Genomic DNA, 23914 nt, shown 5'->3' with positions numbered 1-23914 from the left:
CCATGCATGACCCATTGCATTGTTACACATAATTTTGTAAAAAAAAAAAACGAGACTTTAAAGCGGATGTTGGTCGACCATGGGATTATAGTCTACATTAGACCCCATAGACCACTTCGCAGCTTATTGTCACATCCGACTGTCACGTAAACTGCAGAACCAAAAAATGGATTATTTGATTCCGTGCGGAGAGCTCGAGGGTGACTACATCAGGGAAACCGGAGGTTGCATCGAAAGACGCAAGTAAGACAGACTAAACATTCTGCCTTACACGGTCACCTTGCATTCGACAGGACCAAGGTTCTGGAGAGGGAGGCAGATCATACAAAGCGCCTTTTTCTAGAAGCGCTCGACATACAAAAGAACACTCTGCGTAAATGACAGGGAACAGCGCTTATATTTTCTTGTTTGAACTCATTCATTCATTGGTTTATTTTTGCCCAAAGTATGTTGTTTCCGCGTTTTATAATTATATTACGTACATTTACAAGCAGTTTTAGCGGCTTTTTTTTCTTTTTCGTGTATGTACGGTTTTCGATGCTTTAATTGTTTGTGTGATGCACCATTACCCTGATGAAGCCCAGCTGTAAAGCAGGTGAAACGTCGGACAATACAGGGTTCGAATTAGCAGTTCGCAATTCGCAAATTGCGAACCGTTTTTGGAGTTGTTGCGACCCGTTTTTGAGATTATTGCGATGCAACACGCAGCAGATTATAAGACGCCGCATTCTTCTTTATCTATTCATTCGTACACGCAACAAGCACTGATGCAAACATCGTTGTTAACGTTTCTTGGCAATGTCAACGACTATTTTCTTTCACTCCTCGTATTTTTTCAAGCCTCTATTGCGCAAGTCAATGAAACGATGGCGATGTATGACGAAACAAATATTGGGTTGACGAGTTTAAAACAGCAGGTTTTAAGCATAATGCACAATCGCGTACGAAGCAAAATTTAAGTACTGGACTTTAAGTTGTAACGTTTTTGCGATACGTTTTTTAACCGCCAATTCGAACCCTGCAATATTCCTTGATCACACTCTTGACCTCATGAAAAAAAACGCCCATTCGTTATCCTTCGAAAAACAGTATTCTCGCCATCGCCCTGTTACGTACGCACGTTCTTTTGGTAGTTAATTCGCTGTAATTCAGTACGTGTTAAACTAAATAAAAGATCGCACTGACGCTGATCGTCCATCACTTATTTTGGTTACCAGTTTTTAGGTCATTTTCACAAACGCTTACGTGAAATTCAACCTCCCGACTTGCTCATATGGCCGCACACTTTTAAAGCAGCCTACTATTCAAAATCTATTCTTTTGGCAAAACAATAATGTGTGGATTGCTTTCGACCATCTGCCGAGACCTCATCTGGATTCTGGCTCTGCCATTCAAAATATTAGTTTTAATTTTATGCTTCGACAGCCTACTGTTGTATCTCATATTTTCTTTTCACTTCGCATAGCCAACTCGATTACAACGGGTCACTAGCATAAGTTGTTGGTTTAGACATGATACTTCAACATAAGGGCACTTTATTGCACATGTTTCAACAAAATCACATGACAGATGCAGTAAAAACAAAATTTTGTCGCGCGTATTACTTTATTAATTAATTCGATGGACGGTACAAATTGTGTGACAGAATCAGCAAAATCAATAGTTCAAAAATAGAAAGAAACGCTAAAATGCTTGTGTTTTTGTTCAGTATAATTAAAAAATCAAAAAATTTTGCTTGTCATTTAGGTGTCGAGTTTTAGAACTGATCTCTTTTCCAACTGTTGCATGTGATTTAAAACTTCTGCCACAGAGTAACGAAGTTCATGAAACTTTTCCTTGGACACCTGTCACGAAAACATGTGTATAGTTAGCTGCGTAAAACGTAAAACGCAATCGCCAAATGTTTTATGCAATACTTATATTTAATTGTTGATATTACATTTTCTTTCATACAAGGTTCGGACAGTTCCAACAAAAACAATGTTACAATTTTATTTTTAATAGTATACCGTATTTACTCGATTGTAAGCCGCGGCTTATAAAGTTTTTTAACCTACCGTTTGTGCGGCTTACAATCGAGGGCGGCTTATATTCGAGGGCGGCTTACATTATTTAATGTCACGCCGATATTTTGTCTGCGCTCTGTTGTTTAATGTAATTTACCATCAACTCGCTTCATCGTACCAATACGTTTTATCTCCCAAGATTGTCTGCGTATCTGACAATTTTAAACGACAGATTTGTTGACTATTATTGTTGTAGGGCACCTAAGTTTGACTTTGACATTAACGTGCGGCTTACATTCGAGGGCGGCTTATATTAATTTTTGAACACCTTCGCATGCGGCTTACAATCGAGGGCGGCTTACATTCGAGGGCGGCTTATATTAATTTTTGAACACCTTCACATGCGGCTTACAATCGAGGGCGGCTTACATTCGAGGGCGGCTTACAATCGAGTAAATACGGTATTGTAATTACTACAAATTTTCATGGCCATTGAAAGAGAAAACAAATTTTCGCGTGTGAGGACCGATTTTCAAAATCACGTGACACTATTGGTGGACCCATGCTTTACGGCAAAAATCCCTTAGCTTTGAAGCAAACCATAGTGTTCATGGATCACCTTTTGCTATTCATGGCCCCTAGAGTGCCGAACCCGTTTAGCGATTTCTGCATATTTCCATATTCCATATACAACTTTTGATTCAAAATTATAGCACAAGCAACAAAGTTTAATTTTGTCATAGAACCAACAAAGGAATTTAGTATTTTATAACAGAACGTTAAACTTAGGAATTAAAGCGTTAATATCCACCATGCACAACAAGCGTAGCAACAGACCGATTTCTTGCTTGATACGCATTACCCCTTTCCCTAAACTTAGCTAAAAATGCATTTGGTGCTTCTATGAACAAGGGCAAGTGGACAAAAAGGCAACATATTTGGTTTTGGCGAAAAATTTGGTTTGGATCATCGGGGCAAAGCAACGCAAGTTTATTTTATTATTTTTTTTTTATTTTTTTATTTAGCACTAATTATGAAATGGACAGAGAAGTTAAAATATAATGTTCCTTTTTGGTAACAAACAGATACTGATGATGTCCTAATGTGAGGGGAGCACACATTTATATCTATACATTCAAAATTGACTATTTAAAATAATTGTCACACTTACTTCGAACAAGTGTTCTTCATTGTGATCAGTTGTAATATTCATTAGTAAAGATGGTTCTAACACTCTGTTTAGTGACGTAGTTGATATTGCAACATCCACCCTCCATCGCACATCATTTACTTTAGGAAACATTTGTTGAGTTGGATTCAAAAATGTTTGCCTGAGACAATCTTTCCCCAAAAATAGGGCATCACTTAAGGGCTTTCGAAATTTTTCTGCAATACTAAAACAGAAAAAAATGCCTTAATTGGTAGCTTGAAGCAAAATAATTTATCTGTAACACCAAAATATTTACATTTTCAATTTAGGTAGCATATAAAAATATGCTTGTTATGTTACCAGTTAAAAAGCAATCATGTATTTCAAGGTTAACTGTGTTTAATTTGCATTATAACATTAAAATACTATGGCAAAAACATCATTGTTTGGGTTTCTCACAGTTTGAAAAGAAGACAAGACTTGTTTAAAATGTTTGTAAGGGCATACTTTAATTCAGACAGTTCCAAAGCAAAATCCGATTTCTTCATCTGATTTGGAGGAATTCGGAGTGCTTTTTGTAGAATTAATAAAACTCCAGGATAAACAGTATTAATAAGCGCACCATCAATTTCTTTTGTGAGCTCACTGAATGTAACTTTACTTTCCTGCTTCAACATACTTGATGCAACTGAACAAAAAAGGTTTATATATAACTTTTACAAAAAAAAAATCCTGACAGGAGTTATATACTTGCTAAAAAATTATGCTAGTTTTTATGTAGCCTATACATATGATAGCAAAATTAAATAACAACTTTGAATACCACAAAGTACACACCCTGAACAATGGCAGTAAATGTCTTCGGCTCAACATGCTTTAAGGTTTTTATCATCAAAGCAATTTCTGCAGGGGCCCGCGATCCAAAAAGGGCAATTCTTGTCCTTGCATCAGCAGACATGTTTTTCTAAAAACCTTTAAAAAAATTCCTGAAAGGAAAGCAAATCTCGCAAACATGAAAAACTACTTTTTTGACTGGATTTACACAAAAAATATGCTATTTTTTGTGAAGTTTTTGTGGTTGGAAAGGACTGCATCTGCCCTATGAAGTATGAACAATGAAGTGTAAAAAATTGTTCCGTCACCTCGTAAAACTCAAAAACGGTAATCGTTTTTTTGGTCGACATGGGTTTTATTGGTGAATTACTACACATCAACTAACATCCCTCTGGTGGTCAATGTACATCATATCATACCACAGGTCTGCCTGTGAATAAACAAACAAACACTATCGCTTTAAAGTAAGCCTGCTGCCTTGTAAAACGGTAGAGTAATCGGCGTTAAAGTATTGCTGACTGACATTTTTTCGTGATGATGACAGCTGGAAAAACTTTCGCATAAACAGTTCGTTATTAAAAGAAATTTTAAAATTCATAAAATTCTGCCGTCCAAACTTATTGCCTTGATATGGTTGTAGTTTTGTGATGATAATTCGCTCTAATTAAACCCGGTATTTTGCAATACATCTTCCACATAACGCACTAAACCATTAATTATTCTTTTTGTTGATAATTCGTAGCCTACTAACATGCAAAAGGAATAAATGTAATGTTGAAAAAAGCTCTGGATTCTAGAACGCTTTACATCCAACATCACAGGAGCAGGATTGCCATGCAGTGCTTATTAAAAAAAATACAAACGTACTAATTTCCACTTATTTTAAACTAATAGTTTTCTTATCAAAATGTGCTTGTTTTTTAAAAATACGGATAATTAGTGATGTTGGGTTTGCGGTCGGACCAATACCGGGTTGAAATGTATAGAAATTGTCGCTGTTTGCTTCCAAAAAAAGTTATCATTCTGCCACCGTGCGAAAAAAAGTTATCATCCAAATAAGTCATGTCCTAGCCGCGGCCTTATTGTGGAGAAATTTGTGCGGCCATTCTGGTTGCACAAAATGTCGCAATTATGTCAAAAAAATATTCGTTATTATTATTTAATACAGATTCATAGGCCTAAGGCGGGTGGGAAATGAAGAAGAAAACCATACGAGTTATAGTGAATATAGAGGTGAGTTTCCAGTCTGACGCATTATCTTCACGTAGCACAGTGCACAGCTTGAATAAACAAGAAGTTTTCTTTTAATTTGTTAAACAACTTTTGAAACACTTCAATTTTCTTAAAAACTTTTGACGTTGCTACAGTTGAACAAATTGTCAAAGCCTATTTAAATTTTATTCTACGATTGAGTTAGACTAAGTCTAATATGACGTCGTAACTCTTACAAATTTGGTAGAGGTTTGTCGCCGTATTGTGACGTCAGCGAGATTTGCACAAAGCGATCTGTGTTTGTCCAATCTGGACAAAATGAAAGATGCAAAACTAATAAATTGATATAAGTTTTTACTTTAACAGAAATAAATTAATGTTTTTTTTGGTCTTGTATAAGTTAACAGTTTAGTGAGGTTTTGGATGCTTATATGCCTTTGTGATAATCATCATTCTAACCAAAATTTGCAAATCTTATTTAAAAAATATTAAACCGGTCAACAAACCCCAATTTATATATTATATATGTGAATACGACGATGCAATGCTTGCACAAGAGGTGATTTTAGGTTGACAACAACAATATGTGACGAATCGATGCGGTCGCATGTCTAATCTAACGACAGATGACACGCAATTTCAGCATCATAACAAATAACATTTTAAATGTGTCATATTAAATTATCGCATCAATAGTGACAATGTCAATCAGTTAACTGGATCAGCGTAAGTGATTTGACATCACTATTTGTAACTGACGCGCAGTTTCACCTAATTGGCTCCAGCTTTATGGTGACGACAGCAAGTTAAAACTGGCGCTGTTCTGGTGCGATTAACCTTTATGCAAAGAATTACGGCAAACGTATAAACTTGTTGACGGTGATTCTGTTAACATTACAATAAAACACACACAGATGTTGTATGGAAATCAGGGTTGTGGCAAGATTTACTCCAACTGCGGTCGAATCAATAAACGACACCTGTCGTATTTATTGACGTCACGCGTGACCTGTGACGAACTTGCCTCGACTTTAGTTACGCTGAAATTCAAAAGTGTTGCTTAGTCGTTCAATGATTTTGACGACAGCGAGTTTCGATACGGTTCATACACAGCCAATTAGTAACGTCACGAACTTACAGTTTCAACATGTTACACGGAAGTGGAGTTATAAGTGGGGGAATTATTCGACGAATTAGAGAAGTAACTCTTATTTTATTCTGATTCGCAAGGTCTTGTTCTCAAATTTGGTTTTTGAATTAAATTTCTAAAAAACGTTTGGGAAGTCCTGGAGTACGCAATTCGTTGTTTCTTGGAATCATAGTTGTGTTTTGTTTGCTTCGTGCTCAGCAGGTTTCAAACTTTGGCAAGCACATCATGCTTTAGATCTCACTTCGTTAACAAACGTGGCTGATCCAGCTTGGCTGCAATGCCTTGGCTGTGATGATTTCTACATGTCACCTGTGATCGCCAAGTATTGGGGCGAACTACCTGGTAATCCGTTGCTACTTTTTGCAAACCTATTATGTGTTTAGTTAACTTTGAGCACGGAGACATTTCAGTTTGTACAGCATTGGTACCAGGGAGTTCAAAAATTTGACTTCTTTTTAAATTTATGTCATATACAAATCTGTTTATTAAAATAGCTGCACAAGGTAAGAGAAACACACACAGACGTTGCAACCCACCCTACTTTTATGTATAAATTTCATTGGCGATTTATATATTCATAATTGAGGTATTTTGTTGGGGCATGAAGCAAAAATTGCAAGACAAAAGACGCAACTTTCATTTACAAACTTAGATAGTCTTTTTGCTTGTTTCTTCAAAACCATTATCAAACATGTTGTTGCACCACTTTCTTGCAACAAAAGCTACAGCAGAAAACGCACAGATCAGCAACAAAAGCGTGTTGTTCTCTGTGAATCCTGTTCAACAAAAAAGTGTGCAATGTACTATTATTTGTCAGCCACTAAAACAATCAACACTCTTGTTAAAAATAACAAACCTTGGTCAGGATTGTAGTTGGAGAGGCAAACACCAACAACGGCAACACATATAAACGGATGCATCATCCTTATGTGTCTTGTGTAACGTCTGTACGCTGACAGGTCTAGGGCCGTGTACGACATCTGAAACATTACTATGTACCACAAACCAACAGTGGAACATGAAGCAGGATTAAGAATACCTACAAACAGTTCATTTTATTTTCTCCTATTTTGAAACATGGTATGTGGCGGATTTATTGCTCAATAGTTACCAGTGCTTATTGCTTCCGTTCTACCACTTGATGGAACATATGCAATTGCGTAAGTAATCGTTGATGCCATGGCGATTGTTGACCAAACAGAGTGGCCAACACAAGCAGGCACAACCAAGTTCTTTACAACCCAAAGTTTGTAATCTGCAAAGTAAAATTTAGTTTTTTTAGTTCAGAGGTATATGTGGAACGCGTTACTATATTAGGCCTGGCTCACAAAGCAGGTTGCTGGACTTACCGGGTTTCCACGTTGGGCACGGTTTTCAAGGCAAATTAAGATATTTTCATAAATCGTTCTACTTAATAATGATTCTAAACTGTTGGCCTAACCTATACCTAACCTGCACATATTGTATAAATGTTGAACGTTTTGTTTACACTTTCAACCCGGGTTTTTAAGTGACAAGTCAATTGTACAGAAACATATTAACCTGAACAATATTTCGTTTTGCAAGATAGTGACTTTCACACAAACCAAAATTTCTAAAAGAAAAATAAATAAACTTTAATGTGTGGACTAACCGGAAATTTTTGTGTAACCGTGGTTGGTCAAATCTGTATTCTTAATTTCCAATCTTCGACAAATTCGGAGAAGATTGCGGTAAGATAAGGAGCAGACCAAGCCAACCAATGGAAGGTTTATTGTATGTTGCTCATGATCAAAATGAAAGACCCACATAGATGTCAACACCATGTGCATTATCCAATCCAAATAAAACTCCTTGTTGACAACAAATTTGAAAGCAATAGTTTCATTCGTGATTATCATATTTCACACTTTGTTCTTAAATATTTCAAGCTTTGTTCCCAAAAAGCTTTTTCTTGCTGAGTAAAGACCAACTTTTTCCAATCAAATCATACTTCGTGTACGAAAATCGCCAACAAAAGGATTTAATTTGTTATTAAAATATTTTTTATACCTTGTCGAATACCCGCATATTTTTGTCGGCCATTTTGCTGATCCACCAGATACTCAGTAGATTTGACCCAAGCACCAAAGGCCAAGCGATGAGTGCCTGTATAAATTGAACATTTATTATGCGAATAAAATTATATGGTTATTGTTTGAATCTTACCTTTAACTTTTTAGGTATAATGAAATATAAATAAATAGGAGTTCAAATTGTTGACTTACCATTTTCGGTCCTGGAGCAATTTCCATGGGATATTTTTCTGCCACTTCTGATGGAGAGTTGACAAATAATCCTGCAACACAAAAATATATTTTGCTGCGTCCGAATTTTGTCGTTGGGGGAACGTTATGTAGTAGCATGGTAAATGTCTTATCAAAAATTATTTCTACCGTCTTACAAACGTACACACAATTTTACCTGAATCTCCAATCCACTTGATTTTCTTGTTTAAACCGTAACTGCACATGAGTATTAAACAACCAAGCGTGCTTACAAAAGTAAGTTTGGTGATCTTTCGCATGCCTAATATACCTATTATCTTCATCATTTTATAATCTATTTACTGTTCCTTGCAACTGCAAGACGACAAAAATATAGGGTTGTAAGAAAACAGGTGCCTCCTAACAGGTCTGTAAATATACTATGATACGTCAGGTGGCAAGGGATGCATTTTAGTTGACAACAACAACATGACGAATCAAAGCGATTGAACGTTTACGTCATCTCAGCCTCATAACAAATTAGTATCTACAATGTAAGCTGGGTCAAATGAATTAATAAACTGTCGTATAAAACGAGTGACAATGTTTATGAAAACATTGTATTTATTGTGTTTCTCATGTATGTCATATACTTATCATTGCACTTGCACAATTGCAATAGAGCTTAAATGTGTTGGTTACAACTCGCACAGAAAATCAACCAAAACACGATGGCTATTAACTGTTGCGAATTTTAAACGATATTTTATATGTACAATTTTTTTGCAATAAACAATAAACATTGAAACTATCTCTTCTCTTTTCATTAAAACTTAATCACACGCCTTTTGCTTGACTCTCCAGACAAACATATTCCTTTCAACGCTGTTTTGAAGACCTGAAGCAGCTTGATAAGAAATCGTCGCTACATATAGCGAGCTCGCTATTGACGGAAAACTTCGCTAAAATGCACACAAGTCGTCTCTTAAAAGCTTTATTTTTGCACAGTATTTTTACATTTTAACACGATAGACAGACATACCTCGCGTCAGCATGACGCTGAACACGAATACATGATTTTTTTGCCATCGACGATGTCGTATCGCTGCGTAATTTTTATAAAAACAATTGCCCTGTTTACATGTTCGGAATTTTTGTCGAGATTTTTAGTCATCTTCTGAGAAATGTAATGCTTCTTTTGCGAACTAAAATACATTTTACTAACCGACGCAAATCGCGTGAAAGATCAACGAAGCATTCTTGGAAATTGGCTTGTTGTGTTTAAGGGTAAGACAAAAAATACGAGCTTCAGCGATCACAACGCGGGCTCTTGTTGCTGAGATTAGGTAATTTTCATATACATTGATTTAGTAATTTTCATATACATTAATTAAGTAAATTTGCATAAAAGTGCGCATATTTCTGAAAATAAAAAGACTGGTCCATCTTATTATCAGAATTATGAGTAAACACGTAAATAGTGTTTTTATAAGTGCGCTTATGATATGTAAAACGTTTTACGACACTTTGTTACGCATAGATGTTTTTTGCATGCAAAAGTACGGATACCTAAAAGCAAAAAGCACATAGTTGTTCTTGCGAAAAAACTAACTTAGTGAAAATAGTTAACACAACATTTAAATAATTTTTACAAAATTTATGACAAATATGGAGTAATTTTAACACATTCCTATAGAATAAAAATCCATGCAAAGTGCCAAGATGACTGAGCGGACAACGAGAATAAACATATTAAATGCTATGTCAAACCCAAAATAATCTAAAGAATTAGGAACCACAGCCACGGCATTTCAGCCAAAAGTTATATCCAGGCCACTTTCTTCACATGTCGGGCGATGAAAAAAATTAAACTCCTGGTGAGGTTTGAATGACCATGGGCTAATGAGGCCCCTTAGCTCATCCAACCACTGTCATTGGACAATGCTATCATGTTTTATGCTGTCGTCCTATACCCTTACTTGGTAATCAAATATATCTTATATACCGCTGTGAAGGCATTTGAGGCAAACTGAATCAAAGTCTCTTTTTCCAGTCAAGTCGGATCGAGGTTTGAAAATGAAGTTCCCACCGAGGTTTAAACACACAACATCTATACGGGAGCTTAGTAGATTGAGCGGGTATATTGTTGTAAAGTACGACCTTCACATTCACGAAGAGGAAATTATAGGCGACGTTCACATTTACGTGGGTTTAAATAGTTAAACATTTACGCTTATATTTTCCTCGTATTGTGGTAGTTTTTATTACTTTTATACGACCAAAAAAAGTTGTTGCACACCGTGTTCACTCTTTTAGGGTCGCATTACAGCCAGATTAGTTTTATAAATGCATGGCTTAGTATCGAAATGGACAACCGGTGAGTCATGCAAAACATTTTCATGTCTTTTCAGTTTAAGCGTAGCCTATATGGTAACTGGACACATTGGTGTAATATAGCTTATCGGGTTGACACACTTAAGATTGACCTCAGGATTTACTGGGAAGGGTTTCACAATAGTTATAACTCAAAATACGATTTGAGATGATTTTCGCATTCGGGAAATACCTTTTTACTATTCAAATATTTTAAACTTAACAATTTTCGGCGCGGAAGTGATTTCCATGCTAATTTCTGACACTTCTGAAAGCAAGTTCACAAATACCCAAGATGCAAAAACAACTTTGCAAGGCAGAAGGGACTGTATACGAGCGAGCAAACAATGTAAAAGAAACACAATTTTATTTTAGTATTTCAAACATGTATGAGAAAGACAATATGCAAAAAATCCGAACAAAAGTTTATGTAATAAGACAATATGCATGCAAACAAATTATTGTCTGTTTTATTTAACTTGCATAATCCTGTTTAACATTGTTCTGAAGATCTGAAAGAAGTTATCTCGCAGACTCTTGCAGAGAAACGTTTTTAACCAAATTACACAAACATGTTTCGATTTTATAACTGAACGCGATCGATGTATTTATGACGTACCCACGGTTTTATTTCACACAATTTTCCTGTTTACGTAATCTTTTTTGTCGCATTTTTAGAATTGTTTTGAGTAATGACACGCGTCATTTACGCGGCTAAAATTATTTTTTCGCAACAGTGAGAAAAAGTAAGGCATGACGTCAAATAAGATAATGATCCGCGTGTAGAATGGGAAGCACGACGAAGCATTTTTAGAGACTTTCCAGTAGTGCTTTGTGTATACGACCCGATTCAGTTCCGGTGTTGTTGTAGCAAAATTTACCACTGCTGTATGCGCAGAGGCTTATATGCGCAATCTTATTTCTAAGAAATGTTCTTCTCTGGACTTGCGTGCTTATTTTTTTATATTAATATACTGATGAATAATGTGTTTTAAGACAGACCAGTCGAGTTAAAGAAAATTAAACCCTAAAAAAGGTCATAATTCTGCTGCCAAGATATACAGGTCATCATCATTATACACCACAAAATTGGGTAAATTTCCTGACATAAATCCAATTGGCCGTCGGTTAACGAAACCCGTGTATTACTGTAAAACGTTTTAGCATTCCTGCTGCAGCGGACAAAGACAAGTTTGTGGTTGCGCAACGTTGCCTTTTTCCACTTCAGCTTTTGTAGCTCTTTTCACGCGATCTGCTGTTTAAATCGCAGTCATTGCATGTTCAAAACAGTTCATGTTCAATTCGATTCTACATTATTGATATTATTACTGAGGCGCATCAAGCTATTTTCAGGTTAGGGATTTATTCCCACAAGCCAGACAATCAATTGTTATTTTGGGTGAAACTGTTTACCAATCCTGCGATCAAGCAATTGTCAGCCAACAGGCCTTTGGCCTTCCACAGACTCATTACGTCTGCGCCAATAGGGTCATTGCATAATGGGGGACAATCCGAATACCTGCAAATTGGTCCCCACACCAAGAATTTTGCAATGTTGCAAGAATTTACTCATACCTGTCAAAAATCACGCATGGATGGTTGTAGCACGCTTCAGTGCGTATAATGCACCAAGCAACTTTGAAATGGCTTGGTGCTCAAATAATGATCCAAGCTGTTGCGCTTAACATTTATGCAAGTAAAATTTCCGTGATAGCATATTGAAGAGATTAGTCCCAAGATGATTCTTCAGAGCCATTATCCCGATATTTTGCTTCCCGAAACGACTTTTAGCGAACATGTGTTGAGCAAACTTCAGAAGCATGGAGATGAAGTTGCATTGGTGAGACCTGATTGGGGTTGTGTGGTGAATGTTAGTTGTGTGCAGACTAGGCAATCTTTTACGTATATACCATACAGAAGGTTTCTTGCAAAACTGTGCAACCCAAACATTTTCTTTATTCTCTTTACAAGTTATTTCCAACTTTGCAAAAATGACCAGAGGGATGTTAGTTGACAAACGAAAATCGCCAGTTGACAAAACTTTGAACGCGGGTTACTCGGCCACCTTACGAGGTAGCGACGTTTTTCACAAAAAATATATCATAGGCTAAACTTTCCAGAGATTCCAACAAAACATTTTATGTGCAACACAGTGTAAGCAAGCTAACCTATTGTGTATTGTCAGTGCACAATAATATTTTTTTTTGAAAGCTAAAAAGGGTTTAGTATCTATGTTATATAAAATGGTTTCCCAGATTTTTTTGTTAAATCAATTGTTTACAAGGCCGTTAGTTTTCAATGTAGTTGTGTACCAAAACACTAGAAAAAAAATTGTGAATGACGACTAGGAAAAAATAAGCCAAACCTGATGATCTAGTTAAGCTTTACTTAAATATGCAGAGCATTATATTTTTGACTCTCTCACATAGATTGATGCTGATAATAATGGAAAATCATATACTGCAAAAGACGTGTATGAGAGTATCCTACGATGTGCTGGAGGCCTGGCAAATCTGGGAGTTAAGAAAGGTGATGTTGTTGCCGTGGCTCTTGGCAATTGTCCAGAATTTCCAATAGTTGTTGTTGCTGCCATTGCATGTGGTGCCATGCTTACTACATGCAATCCCAATTACACTGCAGGTATGCCTTGTAATTGTGTTTACATTTTGTGTGGCATGACTAAAAAGTTTTATTTATTACTTGCATGTTGTTTGCAGAGGAAATAACAAAGCAGTTTCAGAACTCACAACCATCTGTCGTTTTTGTGGAAAATTTAAAACTTGAAACAATGATGCAAGTTGCCCAACAAGTTAAAAGTATTAAGGTAAAAATTTTATTCATTGCCCTACTACAGTATTTTTTAAAATTTTTATTTGATTCACAGCATTGTTATCATTACAATTTTGTCAATTGCTTTTTTGACTTCCGTGCAATAATTCGTAGTTGGTTTTTGTTACTCAAAGGTTTTAACATTTGGTTCCTTAATTTTATTAATGTAATTTAATATTTATACACTGTTATGCAATAAGTTATTTTAATTGTGAGCAAAATGCTGAATGTTGTTTATGTTGCCTATTTCAGCATATTTTTACTGCTGAGCACCACAATTCATTTACATCAGTTCACGATATTGTTGCAAAAACTGACAGAAAAGGTAAAATCATTTTACCTTTAGTATTGCAGTACAAACTACATCACATTTATCGTAAATGTATATTATTGTTTGTTTGTTTGTTTGTTGTATGACTTCATCTAATTAATTTCATACTGTCAATATGATTATTGTTTAATTGTCCTAATTTTTTTGTTTGGGCAGTTTTGAGCGAAATGCACATACCCGAACATTTCATATTATTTAGCTAATATATTTGTTGTTGAAGATTTTCCATTCGATGTTAGACTGGATCCAAAGGAAACACCATGTTATCTTCTATACTCAAGTGGAACAACTGGACTTCCAAAAGGAGTTATGTTAACTCATCGCAATTTGATTGCTGTTACAACTTTAACTGGGTAAACCCATCTTACATGCCTCATAATTATGTGGAAAAAATGATGTTGAAATTCATTACATATTTGTGCATAAGAATATTAAGTTTCAAAAGTTAAGTACATACAAATTTATATTTCAAAAGCATTTTATTTTACAATCAAAATCAACAACTTTGTTTTAGAGTGTCATTCTTTATGTCCAACAATGATTGTTTCTATCTGGTTGTGCCTTTATTTCATATTTATGGTACAATGATGATATTTTCCAACTTGATGCTGGGCGTTAAAGTTGTCATACAAAGAAGATTTTCTGTTGAATCATTTTTACAAAGTGTTGAAACATACAAGGTGGCAAAACTAAATATGAATGTCAATTAACATCACATTATTTCATTCCATTTTCTGTTTTAGGTCACCAGGTCATGTGCCGTTCCTCCAATGGTACTTGCTGTTTACAACAGTGCTCTGCTGTCAAAATATGACACTTCTTCTCTAGTCCACATTAACTCTGGAGCTGCACCACTTCCTGATGTTGTGGCAGTTGAAGTGATGAAAAAACTAAAGATTAAAATAGGGCAAGGTATCATCAACCTTTTTTTAATTTTCGGACACTTTTAACTATTATTACTGAAATTTTAGTCATAAAACTGTATTTATATTGGTATAATAAGGAAATAAACTTATTTTGGTCTTACTAGTTATCTCACTCCTCACTCTCACAAATGCTATTATTCACTTGTTAAAACATAAGCTGCAAAATCAAGGTGCTGTAGTATCATGAAGAAAATTTCCAATTGCATTTTTGAGTAAAATTCCTCTCTTGCAAATACAAAATCCCCTAAGTGGAGAACCACAGGATTATCTAATATTAATAGTGTATTTTTTCCATTGCAGCATGGGGATTGACTGAGGGAGTTCCTTTAACTGCAACTACTAATGAGCAAGTTCCTATACGTTCAGTTGGTAAAGTCACTCGAAATACGTTGCTCAAGGCATGTGAACTTAATGTATTACTTGCATAAACAAGCTAGTTTTAGGTTACCAAATAAGTTTTGCATGTTGTTTATCATGCATAGCATTGTTATTGTTAGCATTTTATCAATTTGCTGTTTTCTTTTTTGAAGTATTTAACATTCCTGGTACTTTTGCAACAAAATTGAATGTTCTGTTTTTGCAGGTAGTAAACACAGACACTGGTAAAGACCTTGAATATGAAGAAACTGGGGAAATTTGTGTGAAAGGACCACAGGTAAAATGTTTATTGTGTTTATTTTTCCATCTTTTGACCCTGGGTTTTGTGTTGAAGGTAATGAAAGGGTATTACAAGAATCCTGAAGCCACAAGGAGTTGTATAGATGTGGACGGGTGGTTTCATACAGGAGATATTGGTTACTTTGATAAATATGGACATGTTTTTATTGTGGATCGACTAAAGGAGCTAATAAAAGTCAAAGGATTTCAGGTTGGCTGTTGACGAATAATTGTGTGGTTACCCATAACACTTTGTTGTGTGATCCAGTAAAACTGAGTCAGTTTAAGTTGAAGCAAATAAATGCATTTTGAACTATTTTTCAACAACAGTTTAGTAAAACATGTATTACTGTTTTATATTGAATGATTCAACAATGTGTACCAATAATATATTTTACTCCTATTGACTTAATAATCAAACGATTTTTTAGGTTGCTCCTGCTGAACTTGAAGAATTATTGTTGAGCCACCCATGCATCACAGATGTGGCAGTAATTGGAATTCCACATCCAGAAAGTGGGGAAGTCCCTAAAGCATTCCTAGTTGTCAACAACAAGTCTGTGACTGCTGAAGACATTCATCAGTTTATCAAAGGTCTGTGGTTTAAATTTAAAAATTGTTAAAAGTACAAGGTTTAAATACAGTATATTTGTATTCTGCAATCTGCAGCTGTAACAAGTTTCCGTGTAGGTCGGGTTTCTTCATACAAATACCTTCATGGTGGCATCGTCTTTTGTGACGTCATACCGAAGAGTGCAAGTGGAAAAATTTTGCGAAGAGAATTGAGAGAAAAAGAAAAACTCGCAAAACTTTGATCCCACAAAGCTTTCCAGCTTGCCTGATGTGGGAAAGGGGTGAATATGCACAAGATACTAAGCGCTATCACAAAGTTGACACCATGACTGTAACGGGTAGAACATAGTGTGGTATGTAGATTTGTGTTCTACAAAACTACAAAAATTACTTTAGTTCTGGTATAAATGCAATGTATTGTCATACGTGTCTGTATCAATTAAGTCTCAGGTTATTTTACTTCTTCATTCCAATCAAAGATTATGCAAGTATTTGACTTTCTCTTTGAAGTAGCTGTTGTAATTTGTTTCATAATTTTTGTGATTTGCTATGACTGTGGACAATAAGGTATTGAATCATGTTTTTACAGGTTATCGAAATGTGGATAATCTTCCCAGTTTTACCAATATTTATCAAACTGTGTGTAATATCTCTATGTTTCCCGCCGTTTGACTTTCCGTAATTCTTGGATTAGATTACTATTGCCTTGTACATTCGTAACAAGCCATGCTAAAGCATGAACGTTTTGCCTGTTTCTAAATTTCTGAAAGAACATTTTTTTACCTCAACCAGCTGGTCAGTGTTTTCTTATTGTTTAAGACGTTGGTACTGTAACATACGTCACAGAAAGCAGTGTTTATATTGCGTAATGTTTTATGTGCAGCGTTGCACAAGTATTGCATTATTCCATAATGTGACCTAAATGATTTAGCCATCGAATGTTCTCGAGTAAAGTTATTCATTTAATATCCTGTTTACCATATAAAATGTTATCACAAGATACAAACTCTTGCATTAAACTAACCATTTCAATGCGTCCCAGATAATACGAGACACACGTGAATCACCTATACCCGGTTCACACACACATAACTTCGATGTGTGCTGGCTGACAATATCCTGTATTTTGTGTTCTTGTATTATATTACTTAGAGCGGTTCGTGTTATCACGTGACATTATTCACCAATCAGCTATCAGTAATACGATAAAACAAGTAGAATCGAATGGAATCAAATAGAATGAATTTACCGGTCTAAACTGGGCTTTTTAAAGCTCTCCTTACTGAGAGCTGATTGGTCAATAATGTCACGTGATACCACGAACCGCTCTAAGTAATATAATACAAGAACACAAAATACAGGATATTGTCAGCCAGCACACATCGAAGTTATGTGTGTGTGAAGACACTGCTATTATTACTGAGACTCTACAAGCTATTCGCCGGCTTGGGATTTATTCCCATAGCCTGATAATAAACTGTGAGGTGAGGTCCAAACCTTACAGTACTTTACATATATAAGATGTTGTGTGTGTGCTTACATTATTAATTCCTATGGTGGCGTTTAATAAAGCCTTATTTGCAAACAAAGTGTACGAAACAATTTCATGTGCCACAAAGGTATCCAAAAGATCCAAATGTGACGTGACCCTATAAATTTGAGAACCACTGTTTTTTACCGACTGCATGTTTGCATGTTTGGAATATGAAATACAATATCTGAGATAACCTCTCCTAAACAATAACCGCATATCAATTGCGGGAAGACAGCTCGTAACTGTCCTTCAATTTTTATCTAAATTATAAAATTGGTTTGGTGATTTCAAAAGGGTGCCGACAAGGTCAAAAAGATTAAGAACTGAGACGTATATTGTAGTTTTTAATTTTTTTAATTTTAAAGCGCTACAATAGAATCGACTCAACGCAAGTTGAAAAGGGGCTTATGTACACATATCTGTTGCACTTTGACACCAAATCTAATCATATAGGAACGCTGAAAGATTTCAAAGAAACCGGACGTCTGATCGTCAGATCAGGAAGTTTTTGGTAATTGGTTTGATCAAGTTCATGATTCAATGCATTTTGTCACGCATGGATGTTTTTTGCACGCATCAGTGCAAATATTTGAGCAATGACATTGGAAAAGGCCACCTTGGCTCGCAACGAACTGTAGTAGTAAATTCACGGGTAGAAAAATCCCATGATATCATACCGGAATTGTTCATTTCAAGATGATTCTTCGAAGCCCCTACCCCGATGTTTTACTCCCTGACGTCTCTTTTAGCGATTGTGTGTTGAGTAATCTCCAGCTGCATGGGAATGAGGTGGCATTGGTAAGTCTTAGTCAAAATGCGTACATGTTGTATATACTATGCTAATATCTACCAGATTGAAAAGTTTGCGATTTTTGCGGAGGATTTTTGCTACAAAGTTTATTGAAACAGATAAAACGATAAAAATCAAACAATTAAATCCTAAAAAATGAGTTTTAGACGTCATCTGCCTTAATGCACATGCTGACTGCAGTATTGCTAGTTTGCCAAAAACAATTGCTAGGGGACTGCTATTGCTCAATGAAAAAAAATGGTTGCAGCTGCATTAAGACAGCACACAGTGAGGGTTTGCAAGGGCCGGTGGAGCTGCCAAAATAGTTGTAAGACATCTGGTTCTGAATACATTGTGTATTGGGGGTTGGTGACTGCACTGAATTGCAAATTAAGTGTACTTTCTGTGATTTATTTTTTCACAAAACAAACCTACGTTTTTTTAGCCTAAATAATCTAGACCAAAAACAATGACAAAAACTTTGTCATGATTTAGTATTAATTGTTGGATTTGAAACTAAGAGTATGATAATTTTTTGTTGCTTTATTTCTCTTATCTTAGATTGATGCTGATAATAATGGAAAATCATATACTGCAAAAGATGTGTATGAGAGTATCCTACGATGTGCTGGAGGTCTGGCAAATCTGGGGGTTAAGAGAGGTGATGTTATTGCTGTGGCTCTTGGCAATCGTCCAGAATATCCAATAGTTGTTGTTGCTGCAATTGCATGTGGTGCCATGCTTACTACATGCAATCCCAATTACACTGCAGGTAAGTATTAAGTTGTTTTATCATAAAATACAAATACTTACTACTAATTATTAATATTTGATTTTCTTATTTTCTGAACTTTCATGTTCTGCAAATGCAGAGGAAATTACAAAGCAATTTATGCATTCACAACCATCTATTGTCTTTGTGGAAAATTGGGGACTTGAAACGATGATACAAGTTGCTAAGCATGTTAAAACTATTAAGGTATATAATACATTTTTTTTCATTGTTCCTCTCTGATATTAGTGCACATTTTTTTTCTCAGAAAACATAAATACAGCACTTATTAAGTATTTTCTTCCATCTTCAATTTTTTGCTTCTGATATATATAATTTTGTCTGTCCTGAAATTGTAGTTGATTCTTTAATTGGTTTCAAAGCTATGATAAATAATAGTTTTCATTGATATTTTTGTTGGAGTGTTTATTTGTAGTATTGAAGGTGAAACTTACCAAGTTATTTAAAAAGGAATACTTTAATACTTTCATTGATGCCTTGTCATGCAGATAAGTTCAACTATTAGATTCTTTTTTTAGCACATTTTTACTGCTGAGCATCACGATTCATATCTCTCAGTTCCCAATATTATAGAAGAAACTGACAGAAAGGGTAAATAAATTTATTGTAATTTAAATATTTGCTGCATGTAAATTTGTTTTTCTTGTTGCAATGTCAAGCATCTTTCAGAAATAAAGTTTTGCATTTAATGCTTTTTTTGTTTATTTTAAATTGATTTGATCAGACTTTATATTGTCAAACATTTCTTTGTACCCTGTTTCCTACAATTTATTCCAAATATACATCTCCTCTGAGAATGTTTGACACCAGTTTGTTCTAATACCTGTTTTTATAATGTAGATTTCCCGTTCGATGTCCGACTGGATCCAAAGGAAACACCATGTTATCTTCCATACTCAAGTGGAACAACTGGACTTCCAAAAGGAGTTATGTTAACTCATCGCAATATGGTTGCTATTACTACTTTAACCGGGTAATAACCTAGGTTATACACACTACACTTTTCCAAATGTGGGTGTTTTGTTAAAAATTTTAAGCATAAGATCAATTAGATATTTTATTAAATCAACTTTGTTTTAGAGTGTCATTCTTTATATCCAAGAAAGATTGTTTCTATCTGGTTCTTCCTTTATTTCATATTTATGGTACAATGATGATATTCTCCAACTTGATGCAGGGAATTAAAGTTGTCATACAAAGAAGATTTTCTGTTGAATCATTTTTACAAAGTGTTGAAAAATACAAGGTAAAAAGATAAAATATGGATGTCAAATAACATCACATCAAATATAATCTGGTGACATTGTGTCATCTGGGTCAATTGTTAGTATCTGTATTGTATCATATAAAATACCCTTTTTCTGTGTTAGGTCACTAGGTTATGTGCAGTACCTCCCATGGTGCTTGCTGTTTATAACAGTGATCTGCTATCAAAATATGACACAACCTCTCTGGTTCAAATCAACTCCGGTGCTGCACCACTTCCTGATGTTGTGGGTGTTGATGTAATGAAAAAAATGAAAGTTAAAGTTGTGCAAGGTTTGCTTACATACAATATTAGGAAACTCTGCTTGGTGGAGTATGTGATTTAAAGTTTGTGGTTTATTTAAATTTTTCACCTGAAGACGTTAGTCTTTCAGTTTATTTAAAAAAAAATCGTAGATTTAAAAACTTTTTTTTGCTTTGTTGTAGGATGGGGGCTGACAGAAGCAGTTCCATTAACTGCAACGCTTGATGATCAAGTTCCCATTCGTTCAATTGGAAAAGTCACCCCAAATACATTACTCAAGGCATGTCAACTATTCAGACTTATTGCACATTACAATTTGGCTACCTTTTTGGCAACAAATATTATAAAATGTAACTTAAGGTCATGGAGATTTGTTGGATCATGTTAATTATTTAAACCATTGCTTGTTAAGCATGTATGACCTATGTATTACCAGCATTTCTTGCCATTTTTTTAACAGCTTAAGGTAAACAAAACTATACCTGAAATCAGTGCAGTTTTTTTTGACTCAATAAAAATCAAAACAAGGTTTCAAAATTGTCTCATATAATATCCAAATGCAAAAACACCAACTTGATGTCAGTTTGTCTATCTATATTCCCAGGGACAAACTGACAAAGTTTCAATTCAGTACAGGCCAAAATATAAGGTTAAAATGCCTGGGAGACACACAACCTTTTAGAAGTATACACACTAGCTGGTTTAGATCAATATCCACAATATTAAGACCTTTTCATAAGTGTTTTAAAATATGTTTTGTTGACATAGGTAGTGAACACAGACACTGGTGAAGACCTTGAATGTGAAGAAACTGGGGAAATTTGTGTGAAAGGACCACAGGTAAAATGTTTATTGTGTTTAATTTTCCATCTTTTGACCCTGGGTTTTGTGTTGAAGGTAATGAAAGGGTATTACAAGAATCCTGAAGCCACAAGGAGTTGTATAGATGTGGACGGGTGGTTTCATACAGGAGATATTGGTTACTTTGATAAATATGGACATGTTTTTATTGTGGATCGACTAAAGGAGCTAATAAAAGTCAAAGGATTTCAGGTTGAAACCATTTAATTGTAAATTTACCCCAAGTTTTGTAATGTGTGGCATAATAATAAATCCACCAATAAAAAGTTAACTTATAATGTCTTATTAGACCTGCTATTCCCAGTGTAACCCCTGCAAAATACAAAAAGATTATGCAGTGCAGCACATCAAAATATAACCATCAGTGTAACAAAAATGTCCATAGTAAATACATGGAGAAAAGCTAGCGGCAACCTTAAAAGTTACAAATGGTGCCCAGCTGGGAATCACTGGTTTAAACAATTGCTTTTTGTTATTTGTTGTTGTATGGCTAAAAGTTTTATATTTTGTGTGTAAGGATATGCTAATGACAAGAAATGATTTTTAGGTTGCTCCCGCTGAACTTGAAGAATTATTATTAAGCCACCCATGCATCACAGATGTGGCAGTGATTGGAGTTCCACATCTAGAAAGTGGGGAAGTCCCCAAAGCATTCCTGGTTGTCAACAACAAGTCTGTGACTGCTGAAAACATTCATCAGTTTATCAAAGGTTGTTAACGTGCATTGCCTATGATTTGGTTTGAATATATTAATCTGACAAATCCAAATCTATGTAAAACTAATTAGTAATCTAACTAATTACAAATTTCCATGTAGGTCGGGTTTCCTCATACAAATACCTTCATGGTGGTATCGTCTTTTGTGACGTCATACCGAAAAGTGCAAGTGGAAAAATTTTACGAAGAGAATTGAGAGAAAAAGAAAAACTCGCAAAACTTTGATCCTCACTTGTGTATGCAAATTGTTGTACTTAAATCTATCATATTGCAGTTAACTAAATCCTCTGTACAGAATTGTTTGACTGAAAATGTATCTAGGTTATACTTTACCAATAATTTAAAGGCATTATTTAATTGTTGCATTAGCTTTCATGAAATACATGGTTTTGACTAACACTTGGATGTGCAATGATTATGAAACCAAATGATGTGGATTGAAAACTGATCACAAAGTTAATTTACATACTATTAATCAGGATGAAGGGACAACTATGTAAAAACATGTTGAGTTGGAAACAACCGTTTACTGAAGAACTTGATTTGTATTGAAAATATCTAAAATCTGTGGTGCTTATGTGTATTGTAGTTTAATGTATGCCTTTAAAATGTGTTTTGTAGATGACATTGTGTCGAATCTATAAGTGTAATCCTTTTCAATAAGTTCAAGTTTTCTTCACAAAGCAATTGTCAACATATATGGGTGCAATTTAAATGTTATAATTGTTTATTTGTTAGTATGCAATAATTATAGGTGCTACTTTTAATTTTTTGTGTTGTAATTGCTGTCATTGTTTTTTGGTGTTACTTACAGTTAACTCCATCTAAAAAACAATCTTTTACTTTCATATTTTTACCACAGAAAAATTATTGTGTTTTGACTCGTGTATAGTGCATCTGTGAAACAAATTATACTATGCTCAAATGATTAAAGCTTTTGTAGTGTCAACAGACTACTACAAAAAAGTGGTCTGATTGGTGTTGGGCCAGGCCGGGCCTTGGTGGAGAGCTGAAGGGGTGAGCGAACAACCAGTCTTGCAAACTTTAAATTGCAGGCGATAACTTCAGAGCTTACACCGTAAAAATTTCCGTGGTCTGCTTAGTTGCTGATATAGTGTTACTAGCGGAGCAAAATTAACTAAGCTGGTAAGTTGTCTGCCTTTTTTTTCAGATGCCGATGTATACCTGTGTGCAAACAGTCGCGAAGAAGTGTTGTAGTTGACAAACTTGTTACAATGTGGGTGGGCGTTTTTAGCAGCTGACGAGATACAGTAGACAAGCGTAAAATATACTGTAACTTGCGTGTTTTTTAAAGTTATGTGGAAATACCTTTAGCAAGGGGTTTTTGTGCAAACGATCAGACAAAAAATATCCTTATTCTGTCGTTATAGTTGTACAATATAGCCTACACCAACCGCTTAAGTGTATGTACTAATTTTCTCT

At 35.1% G+C, this 23914-nt stretch overlaps 4 protein-coding genes across 6 annotated transcripts; 2 read left to right on the top strand and 2 right to left on the bottom strand.

Annotated features, from left to right (window-relative positions):
* Window positions 1–1518: 1518 nt before the first annotated feature.
* LOC145914096 (COMM domain-containing protein 5-like) lies at window positions 1519–4252 on the bottom strand. The gene is made up of 4 exons (XM_083001871.1): window positions 3994–4252; window positions 3664–3844; window positions 3178–3400; window positions 1519–1844 (listed from the first exon to the last, which is right to left on the bottom strand). The coding sequence occupies exons 1-4, from the start codon at window positions 4112–4114 to the stop codon at window positions 1743–1745; spliced, it is 627 nt and encodes a 208-aa protein (XP_082857997.1). The 5' UTR covers window positions 4115–4252; the 3' UTR covers window positions 1519–1742.
* A 2748-nt stretch (window positions 4253–7000) lies between these two features.
* On the bottom strand, window positions 7001–8897 carry LOC145914438 (uncharacterized). Its single transcript, XM_083002268.1, has 7 exons — window positions 8795–8897; window positions 8599–8669; window positions 8384–8479; window positions 7986–8184; window positions 7464–7607; window positions 7209–7391; window positions 7001–7128 (listed from the first exon to the last, which is right to left on the bottom strand). Exons 1-7 carry the CDS (start codon window positions 8895–8897, stop codon window positions 7001–7003), a joined length of 924 nt encoding a protein of 307 aa, XP_082858394.1.
* A 3324-nt stretch (window positions 8898–12221) lies between these two features.
* Window positions 12222–17844, top strand: LOC145914271 (uncharacterized). Of its 2 annotated transcripts, none has more exons than XM_083002076.1 (12): window positions 12222–12790; window positions 13380–13590; window positions 13668–13774; window positions 14032–14104; window positions 14331–14463; window positions 14625–14790; window positions 14854–15022; window positions 15337–15434; window positions 15620–15691; window positions 15749–15904; window positions 16125–16287; window positions 16384–17844. In XM_083002076.1, exons 1-12 carry the CDS (start codon window positions 12689–12691, stop codon window positions 16506–16508), a joined length of 1575 nt encoding a protein of 524 aa, XP_082858202.1. In that variant the 5' UTR covers window positions 12222–12688; the 3' UTR covers window positions 16509–17844. The 2 variants fall into 2 exon arrangements, with proteins under 2 accessions (XP_082858202.1, XP_082858203.1); XM_083002077.1 differs by having other exon boundaries at window positions 15337–15438; window positions 15624–15691.
* A 581-nt stretch (window positions 17845–18425) lies between these two features.
* Window positions 18426–23413, top strand: LOC145914270 (putative 4-coumarate--CoA ligase 1). 2 transcript variants are annotated; one of them, XM_083002074.1, is made up of 12 exons: window positions 18426–18598; window positions 19152–19362; window positions 19463–19569; window positions 19902–19974; window positions 20224–20356; window positions 20464–20629; window positions 20754–20922; window positions 21076–21173; window positions 21662–21733; window positions 21791–21946; window positions 22302–22464; window positions 22572–23413. In XM_083002074.1, exons 1-12 carry the CDS (start codon window positions 18497–18499, stop codon window positions 22694–22696), a joined length of 1575 nt encoding a protein of 524 aa, XP_082858200.1. In that variant the 5' UTR covers window positions 18426–18496; the 3' UTR covers window positions 22697–23413. The 2 variants fall into 2 exon arrangements, with proteins under 2 accessions (XP_082858200.1, XP_082858201.1); XM_083002075.1 differs by having other exon boundaries at window positions 21076–21177; window positions 21666–21733.
* The last annotated feature ends 501 nt before the right edge of the window (window positions 23414–23914 follow it).

Source organism: Ascidia mentula, chromosome 9, assembly GCF_947561715.1.
Source record: "Ascidia mentula chromosome 9, kaAscMent1.1, whole genome shotgun sequence".
Lineage (NCBI taxonomy): Eukaryota > Metazoa > Chordata > Ascidiacea > Phlebobranchia > Ascidiidae > Ascidia > Ascidia mentula.
Note: the sequence above shows the minus strand (reverse complement) of the source record. Positions and strands in the feature narration are given on the sequence as shown.